The sequence below is a fragment of the Corvus moneduloides genome, chromosome 3 (genome assembly GCF_009650955.1).
Source record: "Corvus moneduloides isolate bCorMon1 chromosome 3, bCorMon1.pri, whole genome shotgun sequence".
Lineage (NCBI taxonomy): Eukaryota > Metazoa > Chordata > Aves > Passeriformes > Corvidae > Corvus > Corvus moneduloides.
The window spans coordinates 121,032,808-121,050,599 of record NC_045478.1 but is presented as its reverse complement, the minus strand read 5'-3'; the positions used below and the strand labels follow the sequence as shown (position 1 = coordinate 121,050,599).

The following is a 17,792-nucleotide window of genomic DNA, read 5'->3' as shown; positions in this document are numbered from 1 at the left end:
CGCTGCCGGAGTGGTGGTGGGCTGGCAGGCGGGCCGGGCACGCCGCCGCTTCCTGCGCTGGCGGCAGCGATACCTCCAGCGCCGCCTCGCCGCCGCACAGGAGCAGCTGGAAGCGGCCTGAGCGCCGGGAGCCGCAGCCGGGCTGCCACTGGCCCTGGCAGCGGGCTGCGAGCGGCTCCGCGGCGGCCTCGGTGGGCGCTGCCTCAGCCGGTGGAAAGCGGTGAAGCGCTGCTGGGGAAGGACAGCATCCGTGGAATAGCACGATTTCTGGGGAAGGACGGCATCCCTGGAATTGCAATGCTGCTGGAGAGGACGGCATCCCTGGAATTGCAGTGCTGCTGGAGAGGACGGCATCCGTGGAATAGCAGGAGTTCTGCCCTTCACAAAGCAAGATCCCAAACTGTGTCAGGCTAACCTAACAAAGAACTGAGGATATGCAAGCAACGATACCAAACCTGGAATGGACTGCTCTGGGAGCTTTGGAGTCCCCATCCGTGGAGGTGTTCAAGGAACAAGTGGACGTGGCACTCAGTGCTCTGGGCTGGGTGACAAGGTGGGGACATTGCACTCGATGATCTTGTCCAACCTCAGTAATTCGGTGATGTCCATATTCCAAAGGGTTGTCTGCACTTGTCCGGCTCTAAGCCTGCTACTCTGCCTTTGCCAGGAAGCGCTGGCGACACAATAAACTAGCAAAAGTCATCACATGGTGTTCCTAGGTGTTTGTTTCTGGAATAAATGTGAAAACGTGCCTTACGGGCACGTGTAACAAGTCCCATTATGGGTGTGCGTGGGGACAATTAAGTGGTGAAAGAGCTCATGTGTTGGCTGGGTGAACGAGCAAGTAAAATGAAGGAGTTGGAATTCCTCCAGGCACTTCGGATAAGGAATTGTGAAGGTAGCGGTAGCAAATTCCTTCTTCCCATTGCTAGGGAATTCCGGGAGAAGCAGTGCTGGGGGATTCACTGCAGGCTGCTGGTTTTCAAAGGTATTATGGAGTTCTAAAAGCTCTGGGGGAGAAAAGGCACTGCCCAGCGCCCTTTAAGGCTTGGCCTTGATCTTGGAGCTCATTCCCGAACTTAACGATCCTGCCATCAGACTGCATGGTCTCCAGAGGTGCCTTCCAAACCCAACTGTTCAGTGAGTCCATTACCGGCATCACAAAACGCCAAATCGTTTGTCGGCAGATGAGTGGTGCTGGGGAGGTTTCAGAGCTCCGGCGCTGCCGGGACCGCGTGCTGGGTACGGAGCGCTGCCGGCCCCGCCCCGGGCCCGTCATCCGGCGGCGCCGGGGCTGTCCCGTTGCCCGGTGACGATGTCGGAGCGGCGGGCGCGGGGGCCGCTGCAGCGAGTGCAGCGCCGGAGCCGGGAGCTGCGGGCGCAGGTACCGGGGCTGCGCCGGAGCTGTACTGGGGCAGGTACCGGGACTGCACCGGAGCTGTACTGGGGCAGATACCGGGGCTGCACCGGGGCAGGTACCGGGGCTGCACCGGAGCTGTACTGGGGCAGATACCGGGGCTGCACCGGAGCTGTACTGGGGCAGATACCGGGGCTGCACCGGGGCAGGTACCGGGGCTGCACCGGAGCTGTACTGGGGCAGATACCGGGGCTGCACCGGAGCTGTACTGGGGCAGGTACCGGGGCTGCACCGGGGCAGGTACCGGGGCTGCACCGGAGCTGTACTCGGCAGGTACCGGGGCTGCACCGGAGCTGTACTCGGCAGGTACCGGGGCTGTACCAGGGCCGGTACCGGTCTCGCCCCCCATCCCCGGCCCCTGACCGCCCCCGTCCCCTGTTGCAGGTGGAGGCGCTGCGGGCGGAGAGCGCGGCTGCAGCCCCCGGGCAGCGGGAGGCCCTTGGGCTGAGGTGAGGGGGATCCCGACCCCATCCCGAACCCTATCCCACCCCATCCCTCGCTCCCACCGCCCCGGCCCTGCCCTCACCCTCCCCTCACCCTCCCCTCTCGTACCTCTATGCCTTTCGTACTGTTCGTTCCCTCTGTGCCTTTCCTCTCCTCTCCTAATTGTACAGCTCTCTCCCTGCCCCTTTCACTCCTGTTTTCCAGACTGGCTCTTTCCCAGCCCTCTGAGGCTGAGGAAAGTCTGGAGAAGGGAAGACTGAGAGGGGAATCTCAGCAATCTATAAAAATATCTCCAAGGCAGGTGCCAAGGGGATGGTGCCAGGCTCTTTCCGGTGATGCCCAGCAACAGGATGAGGAGCAATGGCCATAAACTAAAACACAAGATCCACCTCAAATGAGGGAGAATGGCAGAGAACTGGAACAGCTGCCCAGCTCCACACCAGGGAGGGTGTGGAGTCTCCCTCTTTGGAGACATCCCAAACCCACCTGGATGTATTCCCTTGTCACCTGCTCTGGGTGATCCTGCCTGGGCAGTGGGGTTGGACTGGATGATCTCCAGAGGTCCATTCCAACCCCAGCTATTCTGGGATTCTGACAAATGCTGCTGTTTGGGCTTGGAGCTCTCAACCTGCAGGGACACACAGCACCTAAAATGACACCTTTCAGTCATCAGGTGTGGTTGGGGTCAGAGTTTTAAAGAGAATACCATCTGCCTGTCTTGCTTTCAATGCAGATGTACACAGCTGAAGAAATTGGTGGAGGAGAATACAAACGCTCTCTATGCTTTGAAAAAAGTAAGTATGGAGATTAATTTGTGGTTTTCTCTGAAATTCACCACAGAGAGCATTTAAAGAACACCAACCTTCCATTTTAAATGCCTCAGGACAAGAGCAATGCCCAGCACTGCACGGTCCCTGCTTGTCATCTCTCCAATTTATACTTTTTATATCCATTTATATAATTTAAAAACTCACTTTAATGCTTTATTTTGTCCAAGTCCTGCACTTAAAATCTTTGATAAAATATTTTTCAACCCAATGCATTCTTTGGAAGCAGAGAATGCAATTTGAAACTTAACAAAGAATTTCACCTAGGCAGAGTGAAATGCTAAGAAAATTGTCACTAAAGAGGGAGTGACAGTAGCCCAGGAAGGGGAAAGCTTGTAAGGCATGTCTGGAAAACTAAATTTATAGGGGAACTTTTGATTCTTTGAGCAATTTATTGGGGAGCTTTGATTCTTTGGGGCATTTGTTGGGTTCTCTGTCAGGCTGACGAGCCAGCGCCGGTGGGGAATTACAGCCAGAGGAAGGAAGAGGAAGAGAAGCTGTTGCTAAAACTCTCCCAGCAGCTGCAGAAACTCCTTCTTGTCTTGGATCAGGATAACGTGACAAAGAATTATCCAGGGTGAGTAGCTTAAACACACAAATGCAACCTGTTTTTTTTAAAGGATGGCTGGAATGGACCTTGAAAAATCATTATCTCACCCCCTTTATTAGCTGAAAAATAACAGAAGGATAAAAAAAAGAAGTGCTCACGAGAGAAGTCATTTATGACTTGCTGAGATTTTCTAAGGGTGCTGGATAATGGCTGGAATATAAGGTTTGGAGGAGTTTCTTGAGGACAGAGAGTAAAACACAGGAGTGAAGATGCTGTGTCTGGATAAAGTCCTTGCAGAAGCTTGACAGCATTTCAAAAAGTTTGGTGGAAATGATAATAAAAGAAGTTTGATTTGTTTTGAGTAGGGATGAGGAACACCAGAAAGGTCCTCGTGCAGAAGATGGAAATGAAGAGGAGGAGAGTGAAGATGAAGGAAGTGAGGAGGAAGACACTGAAGAAGAAGATGAGGAGAAGATGCTGGATGATCCAAATGTCAGAGAATGTGTTGCTGTTGGAAACTTCGATGCCCAGCAGGAAGGGGATCTCACATTTGTGGTGACTATCTCTCTGTAAAGGGTTTTTACTGCAGATCACTCTGAGTTAAGCAGTAACTATAATGAAATTCTGTGCTTTTGGGATTCAGCCAGTTGTGGGATTTGGGGAGAAATTGGAGTTAGGTCCTTTTTAATTTAAATATTTGGTTGGTTTTTGTCTCTGTCTCTCCCTCCAATGCCAAAGAAAGGTGAAATCCTGCTCATACACGACAAGAAGGCGGATGGCTGGTGGGTAGCTGAAAATTCCAAGGGGGAGAGAGGTCTCGTTCCCAGGACCTACCTTGCGGTTGGTGTGCTGCAACCTCTGTCCTAATCTCACCTCTGCTCTTTTATATAGATTAATGATCCTATATCTGCATAAAATGGGTCACAGTGCAGTGTGTTGTTTGGAAATAATGCCAGTTATTTGGAAACAACTCCATGTTTTTATCCATGGGGATGGAGATACCCATCAAAAGCAGCATTTTTGTGCCTTGTGAAGTCGTGGCAGAGAAGTTACTTGAATATAAAAGTCAGAATCTTTGTCACTAAAGGCCAGCTCTGAAAACCCCACGCTGCTTGGATTAATTTGGGCTTTTAATAATTTATCTGAAATGGGAGTCCATGTAAACGTGGGACAGTTTTCTGCATCACAGACAGAAAATCTTCTCTTATAAACTTATTTCGCTTATTCTAAACTTACACTAACGTGGGCTGTGGTTGGAGAAGGCATTTTTAAGAACAGAGCTGGGAAGAAATCAAGCCATTTGCCATTTTAAATCTGAATTCCAGGTTCCCAAGGCAGAGGAAGAAAGCCAGGAGGAGTCAGAGGAACACATAGAAGTGGTAGATGAAACAGCAGATGGAACTGAAATTAAAAAAAGGTAAATGGAGTGTCTCAGATATGGTTATGAAGCTGCTGCTATTTGAAAACAGACCAATATTTAGTGGTTAAACTTTTGTTCACGTGAGGATTTATTATAAATCCCTCTATTTTTCTTCCAGAACAGATTCCCACTGGAGTGCTGTCCGAGCCATCACAGAGGTAGGTGCCCCTCTTACAGAGGAGCTTCACCTGCCATAATCTTCATTGTTTTGTAGACAAGCTGTGCCTTTTCCCAAACACTGTCTCATATCACAGACCCTTGTTCTTAATTAACATCTGTGTTTTGGGAGTCTCTGTTAGCAAGAAATGCCACAGAAATGCTTCAGAGGAGGTGACTGAGATCCCAAGTTTCTGGTTCTGAACAGAGCTGGAAATTAGGATGAAATTTGCTGTTAAATAGCAGGAACAGTAGTATCCTTTTTTCTTTCTTTTTGCTAGAATGACACTGTGGAGGTACTGACCACCATAGGGGCAGTTCCTGCAGGATTCCGCCCATCCATGCTTTGCCAGCTCTTGGAGGAAGGTAAGGATTTCTCCTGGCAGGATTCTCAGGTGTCTGTGGTGGCTTTCTCACCCTGGTCACCAGCCTGGTGGACTAAAATCAGTATTGCTTAATTTTAATGGGGTATTTGGCTATATTTGACCCATCAAATAATGTATAAAAGAATTCTTTTCCCTTAAATTTCAATTTATCAATATGAAATCCTGACAAATTTCCTCACGATTTTAAAGATTTTCCTCTTTGGAAGATCCTTCCTGTTGACAGTGCAGGAAGTGTTAATTTGTTTTTATTTTATTTTAATCTTCCCTTTTTCTTAAAGGTCTTTTGGAATCTCTTCACTAGATATATTAAAACATCTCATGTTTTGTTAGTCTTTCTATTTAAAGCTGTTTCATCTCCTTTTTTTTAATTAAGTCATTGTGCTTTTGGGATGAAATACTTCAGAACACTTACAAATAGTAAACAGTGCTCATGGGAGATAATACCATAGTTTTGTTTAGTCAAATATTCAACTGGACCTGAATTTGGGGTGTTGTCCATTTTGGGGCAATAAAGATCATTTTTAAAATGAAGTGGTTTTAAATTTCCTCTTGCTGTAGGTGAAGAGTTTCGAGCAAGTTATTATTTGCAGCCTGAGCTTACTCCATCCCAGCTGGCTTTCAAAGACTTGGTGTGGAACTCTGAGAGAAATACTGTGAGTATTGCTGCTAAGGGGGCTCTGATGCCTTTGGGTTTGGGAAGTGTCAGGATCTCTGGATGGGAATTGCTGGCAGGAATTCACATTGGTGGGTGAATATTGCTGGGAAGCACATGGCAGATTTCCATGTCAATCCAGACTCCTTAGCCAGTAGTGTTACCACATCCTACTCTTCAAAAATCAGCCTAAATTGTCATGTTGTATTTCTTTTAAGAGTCACCATAGTTTGTGGGTTGCTTCCCTATCTGGGGTGAGGCAGTGGGTGACTTGTGTGAAGTTTTAAACTGATGGACACAAACTCAATTTGCCTTCTTTCCATTTGGCTAACAAGTATGTCTTAATTTGCACCATTTCTGGAATATTTCTTCTGCTGGGACCTTCTGTCTGTCCCACTGAAACATCCTTAGGGCAGAGCTAAAGGCTGGTGAAGAAATCCTGCTGCTCCCACTGCACAGGGGCTGTGGTTGGGAGAATCACCTCAGTCCATAAACACAAAATGAGACCACGTGCAGAGGGCCTTTAGGTTTCATCCTCCTCCTGCTGTATTTCAGATCCATCCTAGACCCACCAGAGTGTGCCTGATTGTCACTTTATGCAGCTGCAAGATGATCCCACCCCCTGGAACCGGCGTGCGGGTCCTCAGCCGGCATGTCCGGCTCTGCCTCTTCGACGGCAGCCGGGTAAGGAACGTGTCTGCTTCCCAGAAAAGGACTGGAGGAGGTTTGCAACTTCCAGGATCCTTCAGGTTCTGGCTCCTCTGGTATGCAGCTCCTCCAGCTGTCTCACTTAGAGAGAGACACACAACCTGCCTCCCAAGCTGCTTAATTTATGCTCAGATGAGTCTGGTTCGAGCCCACTCACCCAGAAAAATAGAATTTAATGATAAAACAGGCCAGACTGCATTGATGGGCATTGGGCATGGCGAGGCAGGCACACTCAGCCTTGTTTCCCACCCTTGGTACTGCACAAAGCACTTGATCCCTCCCTTTTTGCTGCCTTTGGTTTCTCCCCCTCTGCTTTCCTCCCGTGGTAAGTCAGGTGCAGCCCCAGAATGCCCCTGAGCAGTGTGAGGTGAGCCAGGGAGCTGCTCCTGACTCAGGGTGACAGTCACACCCGGCCCCTGGGGCTCAGGGCTGTACTGGGTGGCCCTGGGAGGGGCTGAGGCGGGAGCTCCATTGCTCTGAGTCCCTAATTTCAGGTCCCCCACCTGCCATTGTGCCTCCTGGCTCCTCTGTGCTCCTGGAGATGAGTGTTTCCCGGGCTGATCTGTCTCCTGGGATGGGCCTGGGAGCAGCTGGGTCAGGGTCACACTGCTCCACGTGCCCTTGGTCCTCTGCTCCTTTGTGGGTGTGCGGAGCAGGTTTTTATAAAACCATAACTTTGATTATCCAGCAGTTTTCTTCCAGATGTCTTTGTTGTGTGCAGTGTTAGATCCATCTGGGATAACCCTGCATTTTCTGAAAGCAGCGGGGCTTTCCAGAAAAACTTGCTTTATCTTTTTTCCCCACCTCAGGTGCTAAGTAACATTCACACAGTGAGAGCTACGTGGCTGCCTAAAAGTCCTCAAACATGGACCTTTTCTCCAAGGGTAGGTGTCACAGCCACTGGCTGTTTACAGCTTCTTCCTTCAGTGTCACTAAAGTGTTCCTTGGTGGCATAGCTGTGCTCCGTGGAAAGACAGTAAGGGGAGCAAGGTTTTGACTGGAATTGGTTCTCTCCTCATTTTTAGATGCAGTGGGATTGGGTCTGAGATCTTGTATGAGTGAGGGATGTGGTTGATAGCCTTTAAAGATCAAGATTTTTTTTCTTAGGTACATTAACTTCTTTTTTTTTTTCCCCCTCCCTCTCTCTGTATCAGGTGATGGGCATCTTACCCAGCCTGCTTGATGGTGACTGTTTTGTCAGGTCCAGCTCCCTGTCTTCAGACATTGGGATATTGTTTGAGCTTGGCATCACTTATAAGTGCAATGTGAGTGTGGGAAGGTGCAGTGGAAATCGCTCCAAGTGCAGGTTTATAAAGGGAACCAGCTGTCCCTAGGTAGAGAATAGGACTAGGGAACATCCCTCATTAGAGAACAGGATTAGAGAATAGGATTATCTGGAAAGACCTACAAGAAAGATGGTGAGAGACTTTTCACAAGGTCATGTAGTGACAGGAGAAGGGGGAATGACTTCCCACTGCCAGAGGGCAGGGATAGATGGGGTATTGGTGAGGAATTCTTCCCTGTGAGAGTGGAGAGGCCCTGGCACAGGCTGCCCAGAGAAGCTGTGGCAGTCCCATCCCTGGAAGTGTCCAAAGCCAGGCTGGACGGGGCTTGGAGCAAGCTGGGATAGTGGAAGGTGCCCCTGCCCATGGCAGGGGGTGGCACAAGATGATCCTTAAAATCCCTTCCAACACAGACCATTCTGGGTTTCTGTGATGCGAGAATATCCCTAAAAGTTCCTCTGACTCATGGATGTGAGTGTCCCTGTACAAACACTGAAATAAATTGTGCCAAAAATCCCATGTCATGGGATCACAATGGACCAGTTGTCTCTTCACTCCTGCAGTTTTCTGTGATTTATTTCAGACTAATGTCCTGTGCAGTTTGAAAACTAAAGTTTTAACTGTTTCAGCAGTATGGACAGTGGTTTCCAGCTCCAGTTTACACAGATAGAGCCTGTCCATTTGGGATATGCTGCTGGAAAGCACAACAGGTAGTAAGACAATAGATGGTAAAGCCAGAAAAACTACCCTCAGAGAAGGCAGATTGTGATTTTTAAGCACACAAGGGTGAAAGAGGAAAAGGGGGATAGCTACAATGATTTTGATGCGGTTATTGTCATTAATCGTGCTTCAGTCACTCGTTCTGGGTCAGCTGCTCAAATAATTTACATTTCTCTTTTTTTTCTAGTCAACAGGTGAAAGAGGAGAGCTGAGCTGTGGCTGGGCCTTTCTGAAGCTTTTCACTTCCAGTGGGATTCCTGTTCCTTCCAAGTGAGTTTGTTGTGTGTTCCTGCTGTCCCTGTATTTACACATAGATGTACCTACATCTATTTTAGAGTAAAGCTCATCTTTCATACTTACACACTGCTGGGGCATGGGGCATCCAGACCAGTCCTTTGTGATTCTGGCTCTTCTTCCTGTGCACTTTGCTGCATTATCCTTTTCCCATGGGAAGATTGGGAGACTGGTTTCCAAGGCCTGGAATCGGGTAGGAGCTGTTGTGAATAAATCTCTCACTGCTCTTGGAGTGTGAATTATATTTTGCAGCTGATTTATTATTAGTGGGTCCAGTCATCTGAAAGAATAATAAATTGTACATTATTTTATTAAATGTAGGAAAACTTTCTGTTCACTGACAGAAATAATTCATTGTAGCTCAGACTTTCAAGACTTGGTTTTAACCAAATATTGGTGTATATGTATGCATTGTGTATATGTATTCTGAATTTATCTGGGTTACAGGGGAAAAGAAATACCCACAGGACACCCGTTCTAAAAAGTCTCTAAATCTCTTCTAAATCTCATTTTTTAAATATTGTTCTACCATTTCATTAAGTAAGCATGGTATTACAGATTAAATTTCATGCTTGCTTCAGCAGTGACTTACTCTTGACAGAACAGGGATTACATTATTCTTTAACAAATTTTAAATATGAAAGATTTAAAATGTTGAAGTGATGATTCCTCAAAACCATTTTAATGAAGCAATTGCTAAATTCCATACAGGAAGAATATTTGGGCTGTGGGAAAGAAACAGTGTTGTTAATGGCTTTTAAAATAATTAACCTCCCAGTATAATTAAATTCCAAAAATAGTTAAATTCCCAATATCATACAGGCTTCAAATTTATCTGTATTAACAGGATGTACGAGCTGGTCCTGAGTGGTGGAACTCCCTACGAGAGAGGTGTTGAGGTTGACCCATCAATATCAAGGAGAGGTGTGGTTTCTTTTCAAAATAATTTAAATAAGACAATGTAATTAATGCTGCATCTCCTTCACAATAGTCCCCAAAGCCTGGCTTGGGTTTGTGTGTTCTATTTTTGCATGTATTTCATTATTTATCTGCTTTTGCCTTGACTGTGGGGAGCTGGGTGGTGCCAGGCGAACTAAATTTGAAAGAGTTCTCAAGCCACTGAAATGTCCATTTTTGTAATGGGCATTTTATGGATGTTGTTCCAAACTGACTGTTTGAATCTGGGGTGTTTATTCCTGCAGCAGGCTCTGGGGTTTTTCAGCAGTTTATGAGCCTCAGGAAACAGCCTGTGCTTCTGGTGAAAGTGAAGTCACCAAGCGTGCACTCAAAAGACATCCTGAAGTGAGTCCTTGTGCTTCCCTAAAATGAAAAAGTATTCCAGATAGCCTAGAGAAATCTGCAGTGTTTGCAATAAACATCTCAACTGCTGTCCTTTATTTTCCCAATAGTTTCCTCCCTGAAACATTAGTTGGGAGCATGTGCTACATCCATCTCCTGGTGTTTTATCGGCAAATCCTTGGAGATGCCCTCCTGAAGGACAGGATGAGCATGCAAAGCACAGGTGAGCACTGGAGGAAGATCAGGTTCATCCAGGGAACGACTCTCTCCAGAGTTCCCTTTGGCAAGAGATGCTTTTGGCACTCAGGCTAAGTCATCCTCTTTATTTTTATTTTTTAATTATTATTTACTTACTGACAGTAGGGAGAGACACAAGTTGGAGAGTTCTGGTTTCAGAATTCAGTGTCTTGCCCTGATTTTGCAACTCTGTATCTTATTCAGCAGAACTAATGATAGGTTATAGCCTTCTCCATTTTAAAGCTGACTTGAAATATGGAAAAATTACATTTCTTAATTCTACTACGTGTGAATTTATATAGGTGAGAACTGCCACATTTACCTGATTTGATCTTCATAATTTAGGGCAGTAGATCAGGCTGATGACCTCTCCTGGAGTTAAACTGCATCCTTTGGATTTTAGACTTCATTTGAAGCGACTGAAAGGCTTTATCCCAGAAGTTGTTCTGGTAGCTGTGCAACTAAAGAAGGTTTCTATTATTTCAAAATCCACCATCACTTTAGGGATAGACAACTGAAAATGTCTGTTCTACGTCCCAGAAGTCATCAGTCCTGGCTCACTTCCCTGAAATATTTTGGCATTAGTAAATGCTTTGTGTTTACTGAACTTCCCATCAGCTTCAAGGTGAAGAAACAAGTGCACATTCGCTATTTGAAATCACAAGAGAAAGAAAATGCTTCAGCCAAAATCCTGCTCTCTGTCACTTGGAATCTTATCCACAGTCTCATTAATTAAAATAATGACAGGAGTAGAGTGATTTCTCATGGAAGTGACCCAAAAAGCACCAGGACACCTGTGCAGTGGGATATGTGCCCCACTGGGTAAATTCACCGTGCACTTGGTCCCTGGTTCTCCTAAAATGCCACACCAGACACACCAGGCTGAGGTAGAACCCAAATGTGTTTATCCATAACATCCAAACCAAGCAGCACAATTGCAGCTGTGTGTAGAAAAGGCAGGTGCAGAAATGAGGGAAAACACCTCTGGCAGGTAAATCAGGAAGGGCTCCTGCTTGCTGGCATTCCCAATAAACCAGCACTGGGGTTTGTGTGTCTCCTCTCCCAGTTTAACTGTCTCTCAGCCACTGAGAATTGGCTGCAGCCAGAGAACAGTTTTTAGGGAGTTCTCCTACCTTCCCTGCTCTGGAGAACTGTTACAGCTCATTTTCCCTTTGGAATAATCTGACGGGAGGGGTTGTGTTGACTACCTGGATGTGCCAATACTTTGAAAACTATCCTGATTCTTCCTTAGCCTTGAATGTGTTTGTGTTCTGTTTCAGACTTAATCTGTAATCCTGTTTTAGCAACTTTCCCTCGACTCCTGGATCAGCCAGACCTGATGGACGCACTTCGGGTATGTTACCTTGCCAGGATTTCCAGGCAAAATTTGATCTTTTTTTTGTCTTGTGAAAAGATAAAGTTCTCCATAGCCTTGGTCTGATTTCACATTTCATTCTAGAGTGCCTGGGCAGACAAAGAAAGAACATTGAAGAGAACTGAGAAGGTAACAAACTACAGGTTTTTCTTTCCATAAATGCAGGGTAATTCCAGCTAGCTGCTCCCTGCCAGTGCAAGTGCTGCTTAGCTTTTCCTCTCACTGTACATCTGTTTAGAAAATAGAGATATGTAAATGCAGTTCTTAACATTTCTCACCCAGATTTATAACAGTAAACCAGGAGCAGGAGGAAAATTAAATTAACTTGTAAATTTTTATTTCAATGTTGTTAGGGGGGAACCTGTTACAGGTACCCAGACTGTGGCTCCCTGTCATGATGTGCTTCCAATACTTGGCTGGTAAAAGCTTTCCATGGATACAAAAGGGGCTGTGTGTGCCTGCAAAATCATCTTCCCTACTCCAAACTCTGAGGTCCAGTCCTCCCACAATCTGCCTGGGAAAAGGCCCCCAAATTCCTCAGATCTCCCTACCCCAGAACAGTTGTAATCCCACATTTTGGCGTGTAGAACTGACCTGGTTGTCCCCAGGCTCACTCACACCTTGTCCTACCCAGTGTCCCCTGGACAGAGAGCAGCTGCAGGGAACTGAATGAGAAAGCCATTGGCTCTCAGTGCTGGATTTCCTGGGAGCAGCAGTGGGATATTTCATTCCCTGTGCAAGCTCCTGAATCGATGTCCAAGGATGGCTCCCCGTTTACGCAAAACAAGCACCGGCTGAGTCAGAGCGTCTCTTTCAGGGCCATTCATTCAAAAGGAAAGCAGATTGCTCACGGAATTGGTAACTCCCCGGGATGCCAGAACCATCCAGTTCTACCTGACTGGCATGTGCCACTCCCACGGGAGGATTGTTGCCTGCTGAATGCTCACCCTTCCCGCGGTCCCGTGAGGCCAAGCTATGAAATGCTCCCTGCCAGGCACAGTGCTCCCGGGGCTGGGACACTCCGGACTTGGATCTTTTCCATGTGTTTGATAATTTACCAGGCTGATCCTTAGTGTCTGGGTTTTCCAGCCTGATCTTTACAGGGGAGCACACCACGCACCAAGAGTGGGACAACAGTGCCCAGGGGCAGCCTCACCTCCTGCTCCAAGGAGTGGGATTGGAGCCACTCTCCACCTAGGACAACAGGGAAATGAGAGGAGTTTGGGCTTCCAGGGCAGGGAGGATGTGACACTGCTTTTAAGAAGAAATACAAATACCCCACGAGTAAAGGGCTCTCGGTGCCTGTGGTTTATGGGAAGGCTGACAGAGTTCAGGGAGCAGGTTCGTTGAAACGCTGGAGAGGCTTATCCAAGATAACGGATGTGTGTTTAGGAAGGTCAAATCTCTTCCCATTGTTTTCCTGGGAACTGGGAGTGAGTTGTTCAGGGTTTTTCCCCTGTGTACAATACTTTGGAGAAGTGCTTGGCAACACCACGTGTTTGCACTGAACTATTTTCAAACACTCTTCTCTGCAGAGAGATCAAGAATTCCTGAAGTCTGCGTTTGTCCTGGTGTACCACGACTCCGTGTTCCCTCTGCTCCACACCACGTTCCTCCCCAGCTACAAATGGGCTGAGGAAGAGGTGGAATTGTCTCGCTGGAAGGTGATCCATGACTTCCTGAAAAGGAGCCGGGAGAACGATGGTGCGCTGGAGTACCTGCTGTCATCAGAAAACACCCACAGGGCCTTTGACATCTCAGAGCTGGCCTATGATTTCTTAGGAGAAGTGAGGGAAAACAATCCAGGAGAATGAGCAATCCAGGCTCTCTAAGGACATGGTAACAATAAAATTAAATTCTTACCAAAGAGATTGTGTAGGATCTGAATTGTAATGGATATTTTAGCACAATTAAGATTTTGAGAGAGACTAAAATTATTTTATCGGTTTGTCTACTGGAAATTGTATTTTAAATTTTTAACTTTGCAGCATTAGACAAGGCTCTGGTTGCCTGTTAGTACCAGTTGCAGCCATGTCAGGTATCATATTTTGCTGAAGCTGAGGTAGCCCTTTTCTCCTCTCGTGCAGCTTCCCATTAATTTCCAGTGTTATTTTAATCAGGGTGAGCAAAAGGCTCTTTGTCCCAGTCCCCCAGCAGACTTGGAGCAGGGAAGGGAAAGAGCAGCAGTCTTTAAGAATGCTGCTGAGCAAGGGCAGCCACCTTAGGGGAAGAATCCTCTCTTGCCCAACCAGTGACCAGCAGGGTGCTCCGTTTTTAGACTGTTTGCCTGTTCTTCTCCCCCACTCAGGAGAAGGCTGGGTTACTCCCAGGAATGTGCCTGACCCAACACAATAACAGGTGGTGGGAATCCTGGGAATGCTGCAGTTCCCCAGGATGATTTCCTCTGTGCTGACCCCTGAGCGCTTTGTAACCACAGGCTCTGTGTGCTGCCCACTCCCAGAGGAAAGTGATTAATCCACTTTCTCTTTAGTGCTGGAGCATCTGGGTGCTTCCTGCAGGGCAGTGGGGACACTGCCACCAAGTCACGCGTGGATTTAAGCCCAGGCCAGGCACAATTTTGTCTGGTGCTATTTAAAAGAAGATCCTTGAAAGCCTCCGCTGCATGGAGCCCGAAACCAGCTCCCACTGGAGTATCTGTAAACTGGAGCCTGCAGAAATACCACAGAACACTTGCCCAGCCTAGGAAGGGCTCAGACAAGAGACATGGATTTGATCTTTGCTCTGTGTTGCGCAAGAGCTTGGTATAGAAGCCAAGGTCCTGAGGCATCACCAGTCTTGCCTACCAGAGCTGGGATATCTCACTGGGACAATGTCCTCTTCCTGCTGTAGCCCACTGCCCGAGTTAATGGGGTCGTTCTGTCCTCTCTGGGCCACCAGGCAGAAGTGCCACCACCCCCAGCCTTTCATCCCACCCCTTATCTGGGAGTTCTAGGGCAAGGCAGAGTGTGCTGGATGAGACAGCAAGTGCTTCCCAAATCCAAAATGCATTTGCCAGGAGGCAGAAGTTCCTGTAGCTCTCCTTCAAACCTTACTGGGCACTTGGGAGCACATTGCCAAACCCTCCTGGTGTGTTTGTAAAAATTGCCTGCTAGTTTCTGAAAGCTTGGATGTGCCTGGAGGGTGTGGAGGGGTCTGACGTGACCACGGAGCAGAAACCTGAACAGAAGGGGGAGGAGACAACAACACTGGAAGCAAAAATATTTCAGGCTTGGAAGCGTGCCAAGGACAATTGTTTGCAGGAAACATTTCTGTCCCGGCAAGGTGTAGGACGTTTTTTCCTTTCCCCCGTAGTTAATGACCTCGCACTGGTGCGCGGTGGGGCCGGGGTCCTGCTCTGTCCCATCCCGGCTGGCAGTGGGATGCACAAAGCCGCCGCAGTCTGCGGCCGGGGCAGCGGCGCGATGCCAGCCCGGGCCGGTTCCTGTGCTTACGTCCCGCGGGCGTGTCCCTTAAATCCCGCACGGGAGCGGCGCGGGGCAGGCGAGCGCCAGCGGAGCCGAGCGGAGCGGTGTCAGCGGAGGAGAGATGGCCTCGGTGGGTCCCTCTGCAGCCTCCACGCAACCCGCCCTGCCCTCGGGACCCGCCGTCTTCAAAACCATCCCCTACGCCTTCATCCTGCCGGAGATTGTGAGTATACCTGGCTCCGCTGCCTCACGGCACCCGCTCCTAGCTAAAATCCCCCCAAACCATCCTGAAGGCACCACTAATGGGAAGTGACATCTTGTCTTTGAGCTTATGCTGAACGCACAAAGGCGGTATTTGTGATTTTAGGAGCAGCTTGAGGACAAGGTACACCAGCTCCATCACAGAGTCTTTGTGAGGGTCACCGGCTGCCGTGGGGTTGGGAGAGGCTGAAGAGCTGCTGGCTCGTCCAGGGCAGAAGCAGCTCTTGTTGTCACATAGAAATGGCTTGAAAATCGAGGGAATTTTGCTCTCTGTATCAAATCATTCCAGGGGTTGAAGGCAATTGGGCGTCTTGTAATGTGTGACATTCCATGATTCTTTCAATTGCTTCTGGGTCCAGAGGGCATCCAGTGGGACTGGCCAAGATAGCAGCTGGTGTACTTTTCCACAGTGCACAGGGCTGGCAACCCACACACCCCGTGCTCCACAGGCACAATCCCTGGCCACGGCGGCAGGTTCAGCTCCCCGCTGCAGTTCCAGGGGTTTCACCCACCGCAGCTGGGATGGCATAGGGCAGCACAGGCTCATCCCGATAAGCCCGTGTGCTGTTTGTGCTCAGTAACTGCTTTGGGTGGATCCAGAGCGAGCGACTCACCCCAGGCTGAGAGGAGACTTCCTCCTGCGGTGATTCCAAGCCTTGGAGATTAACGAGCGGGCAGGGCTGGGTTGAGGCAGCCATTCACTTTTCCCAGATAAAAGCACATTTTCTGGCTTCTCCATCAAATCCCTCGGGGTGAGACACTTCCTTGTGTAGAAGGCAGCAGCAAACCCTTCCCTTTTCTGTGAACAGTCATTTCCCATGACTTCTTGTCGCGCCGGGATGCTCTTGGAAAGATGCAGGGGTTCCGCTGGCTGCTGCAGCTGGCCTGGGAGGGAGATGAGGAGGGAATTAGGGAGGAAAAGGTCTTTTCCTCATCTCACACTCATCGGAGGCGCCTGTTTGTCCCTGGCAGCTCTGCGGGACCTGGGTGTGGATCCTCGTCGCTGCTACCTCCGTCTCCTTGCCGCTGCTGCAGGGATGGGTGATGTACGTGTCCCTCACCTCCTGGCTCATCTCCCTGCTGCTCCTCTTAAGCTACCTCCTCGGCTATCACAGGAACAGCGAGAACTGGAAAGTGCTGGTAAGGAGGGGAAGGAACACGGGCAGATGTTGGCAGCAGTGGTGTGGGCACGGGACCACACCATGGTGACCCACCAGCCCTTTCCTCCTTTTGCCTCGATTGGAAAGTCCAGGGGAGCTCTGCTGTGAAACCACTGCCTGGGAAGGTTCGTCCCTTTGGGGCACTCACGGGTGCCTTATTTTGCAGGACAGTTTGTACCACGGTGCCACGGCCATTCTGTACATGAGCGCCGCAGTCCTGCAGGCCAACGCGACCATCAACTCTGAGCTGGACATCAACGGGCCGCTCAACTACCAACTCAACAGCGCTGCATCGGTGAGTCCAGAGCACCCTGCCAGCTGCAGAACACACAGTTCCCCCTGGGAGAGGCAACAGCACGTGCTAAAGCCACAGCAGAGCCACCCCAAGCCCCACGGTGTCACACTGGGCAGAGCTTCAGCTCCTCACCTGTGTGGGTCGTGCAGCCAGCATCAGCTTCTCAGGGTCCACCAGTTCACGGACAGCCTGGCATGGCTGGATCCTGGGAAAAGCTGAGGTTTTGCCCGTCCTTTGAGGCTCAAGGAGAGCTCTAGGCTGGGAGGCTTCCCCAGGCTGAGAGCACTGGGAGGAGATGGGGTTTGACTCTGCCAGCTGACCCTTCCTCTTCTTCCTCTCGTGCAGTTCTTCGCCTTCCTCACGACCTTCCTGTACATCCTCCACGCCTTCAGCATCTACTACCAGTGATCCTGGCAGCACTGGATTCACCTTTGCAGGACAAGGGCTTTCCCAGTGTGAGGGACCCTGCTGTCTTCCCAAGGTGTCCCTGCCCCAGCCCTGTCACCAGGCCTCAGGAGCAGCAGGTCCTTTTGCACTTCATCACAGGAGGGATGTGCTGGCACACGCTGGTGTGCCTGTGGGACATTTCCTGCCTTGCCTGGGGGCTACGCAAGGGGAGGGAGGGGCGCAGGCCCCAAGCCTCCAACTCTGACATTCTGCCAAATATTGACAACCAAGGGAAGGGAGGAAAAAAAAAAGATCTCTCTTCTTTCAGCAAACAATCTCCTTTCTTATGTTATTTGCCTTTCTCCAGTTCAGCTCCATCCCTCCCCAACACAAATTCTTAACAATGATACAAGATTGTGTTCCTTGACTTTCTGTTGGTTTCATTTGGTAAATGCTGTATTTGGAATAAAGTGTCAACTGACAGATTTTGACTACT

At 48.9% G+C, this 17,792-nt stretch overlaps 2 protein-coding genes across 4 annotated transcripts; both read left to right on the top strand.

The window, feature by feature from the left end:
• Positions 1 to 1,290: 1,290 nt before the first annotated feature.
• NPHP1 (nephrocystin 1) lies at positions 1,291 to 15,165 on the top strand. Of its 3 annotated transcripts, XM_032104401.1 has the most exons (21): positions 1,291 to 1,384; positions 1,802 to 1,866; positions 2,595 to 2,655; positions 3,129 to 3,265; positions 3,604 to 3,793; positions 3,977 to 4,078; positions 4,564 to 4,655; positions 4,777 to 4,816; positions 5,096 to 5,180; positions 5,759 to 5,853; positions 6,408 to 6,536; positions 7,370 to 7,444; positions 7,715 to 7,825; positions 8,751 to 8,833; positions 9,705 to 9,781; positions 10,060 to 10,159; positions 10,267 to 10,379; positions 11,674 to 11,747; positions 11,853 to 11,897; positions 13,304 to 13,607; positions 15,081 to 15,165. In XM_032104401.1, the coding sequence occupies exons 1-20, from the start codon at positions 1,316 to 1,318 to the stop codon at positions 13,580 to 13,582; spliced, it is 2,022 nt and encodes a 673-aa protein (XP_031960292.1). In that variant the 5' UTR covers positions 1,291 to 1,315; the 3' UTR covers positions 13,583 to 13,607; positions 15,081 to 15,165. The 3 variants fall into 3 exon arrangements, with proteins under 3 accessions (XP_031960292.1, XP_031960293.1, XP_031960291.1); XM_032104402.1 differs by lacking the exon at positions 15,081 to 15,165 and having other exon boundaries at positions 10,063 to 10,159; positions 13,304 to 13,635; XM_032104400.1 differs by lacking the exon at positions 15,081 to 15,165 and having other exon boundaries at positions 13,304 to 13,635.
• Positions 15,166 to 15,300: 135 nt separating this feature from the next.
• On the top strand, positions 15,301 to 17,782 carry MALL (mal, T cell differentiation protein like). The gene is made up of 4 exons (XM_032104463.1): positions 15,301 to 15,416; positions 16,427 to 16,594; positions 16,781 to 16,909; positions 17,255 to 17,782. Exons 1-4 carry the CDS (start codon positions 15,315 to 15,317, stop codon positions 17,315 to 17,317), a joined length of 462 nt encoding a protein of 153 aa, XP_031960354.1. The 5' UTR covers positions 15,301 to 15,314; the 3' UTR covers positions 17,318 to 17,782.
• Positions 17,783 to 17,792: the final 10 nt, after the last annotated feature.

What these genes read in the sequence shown, in the direction of transcription:
- NPHP1 (XM_032104401.1), top strand. Translation starts at nt 1,316, where the DNA reads ATGTCGGAGCGGCGGGCGCGGGGGCCGCTGCAGCGAGTGCAGCGCCGG. An exon ending in GTGACAAAGAATTATCCAGG is followed by an intron (nt 3,266 to 3,603) that starts GTGAGTAGCTTA and finishes TGTTTTGAGTAG; the next exon opens with GGATGAGGAACACCAGAAAG. An exon ending in ACCTGATGGACGCACTTCGG is followed by an intron (nt 11,748 to 11,852) that starts GTATGTTACCTT and finishes ATTTCATTCTAG; the next exon opens with AGTGCCTGGGCAGACAAAGA.
- MALL (XM_032104463.1), top strand. Translation starts at nt 15,315, where the DNA reads ATGGCCTCGGTGGGTCCCTCTGCAGCCTCCACGCAACCCGCCCTGCCC. An exon ending in GCGAGAACTGGAAAGTGCTG is followed by an intron (nt 16,595 to 16,780) that starts GTAAGGAGGGGA and finishes CTTATTTTGCAG; the next exon opens with GACAGTTTGTACCACGGTGC. An exon ending in AACTCAACAGCGCTGCATCG is followed by an intron (nt 16,910 to 17,254) that starts GTGAGTCCAGAG and finishes CCTCTCGTGCAG; the next exon opens with TTCTTCGCCTTCCTCACGAC.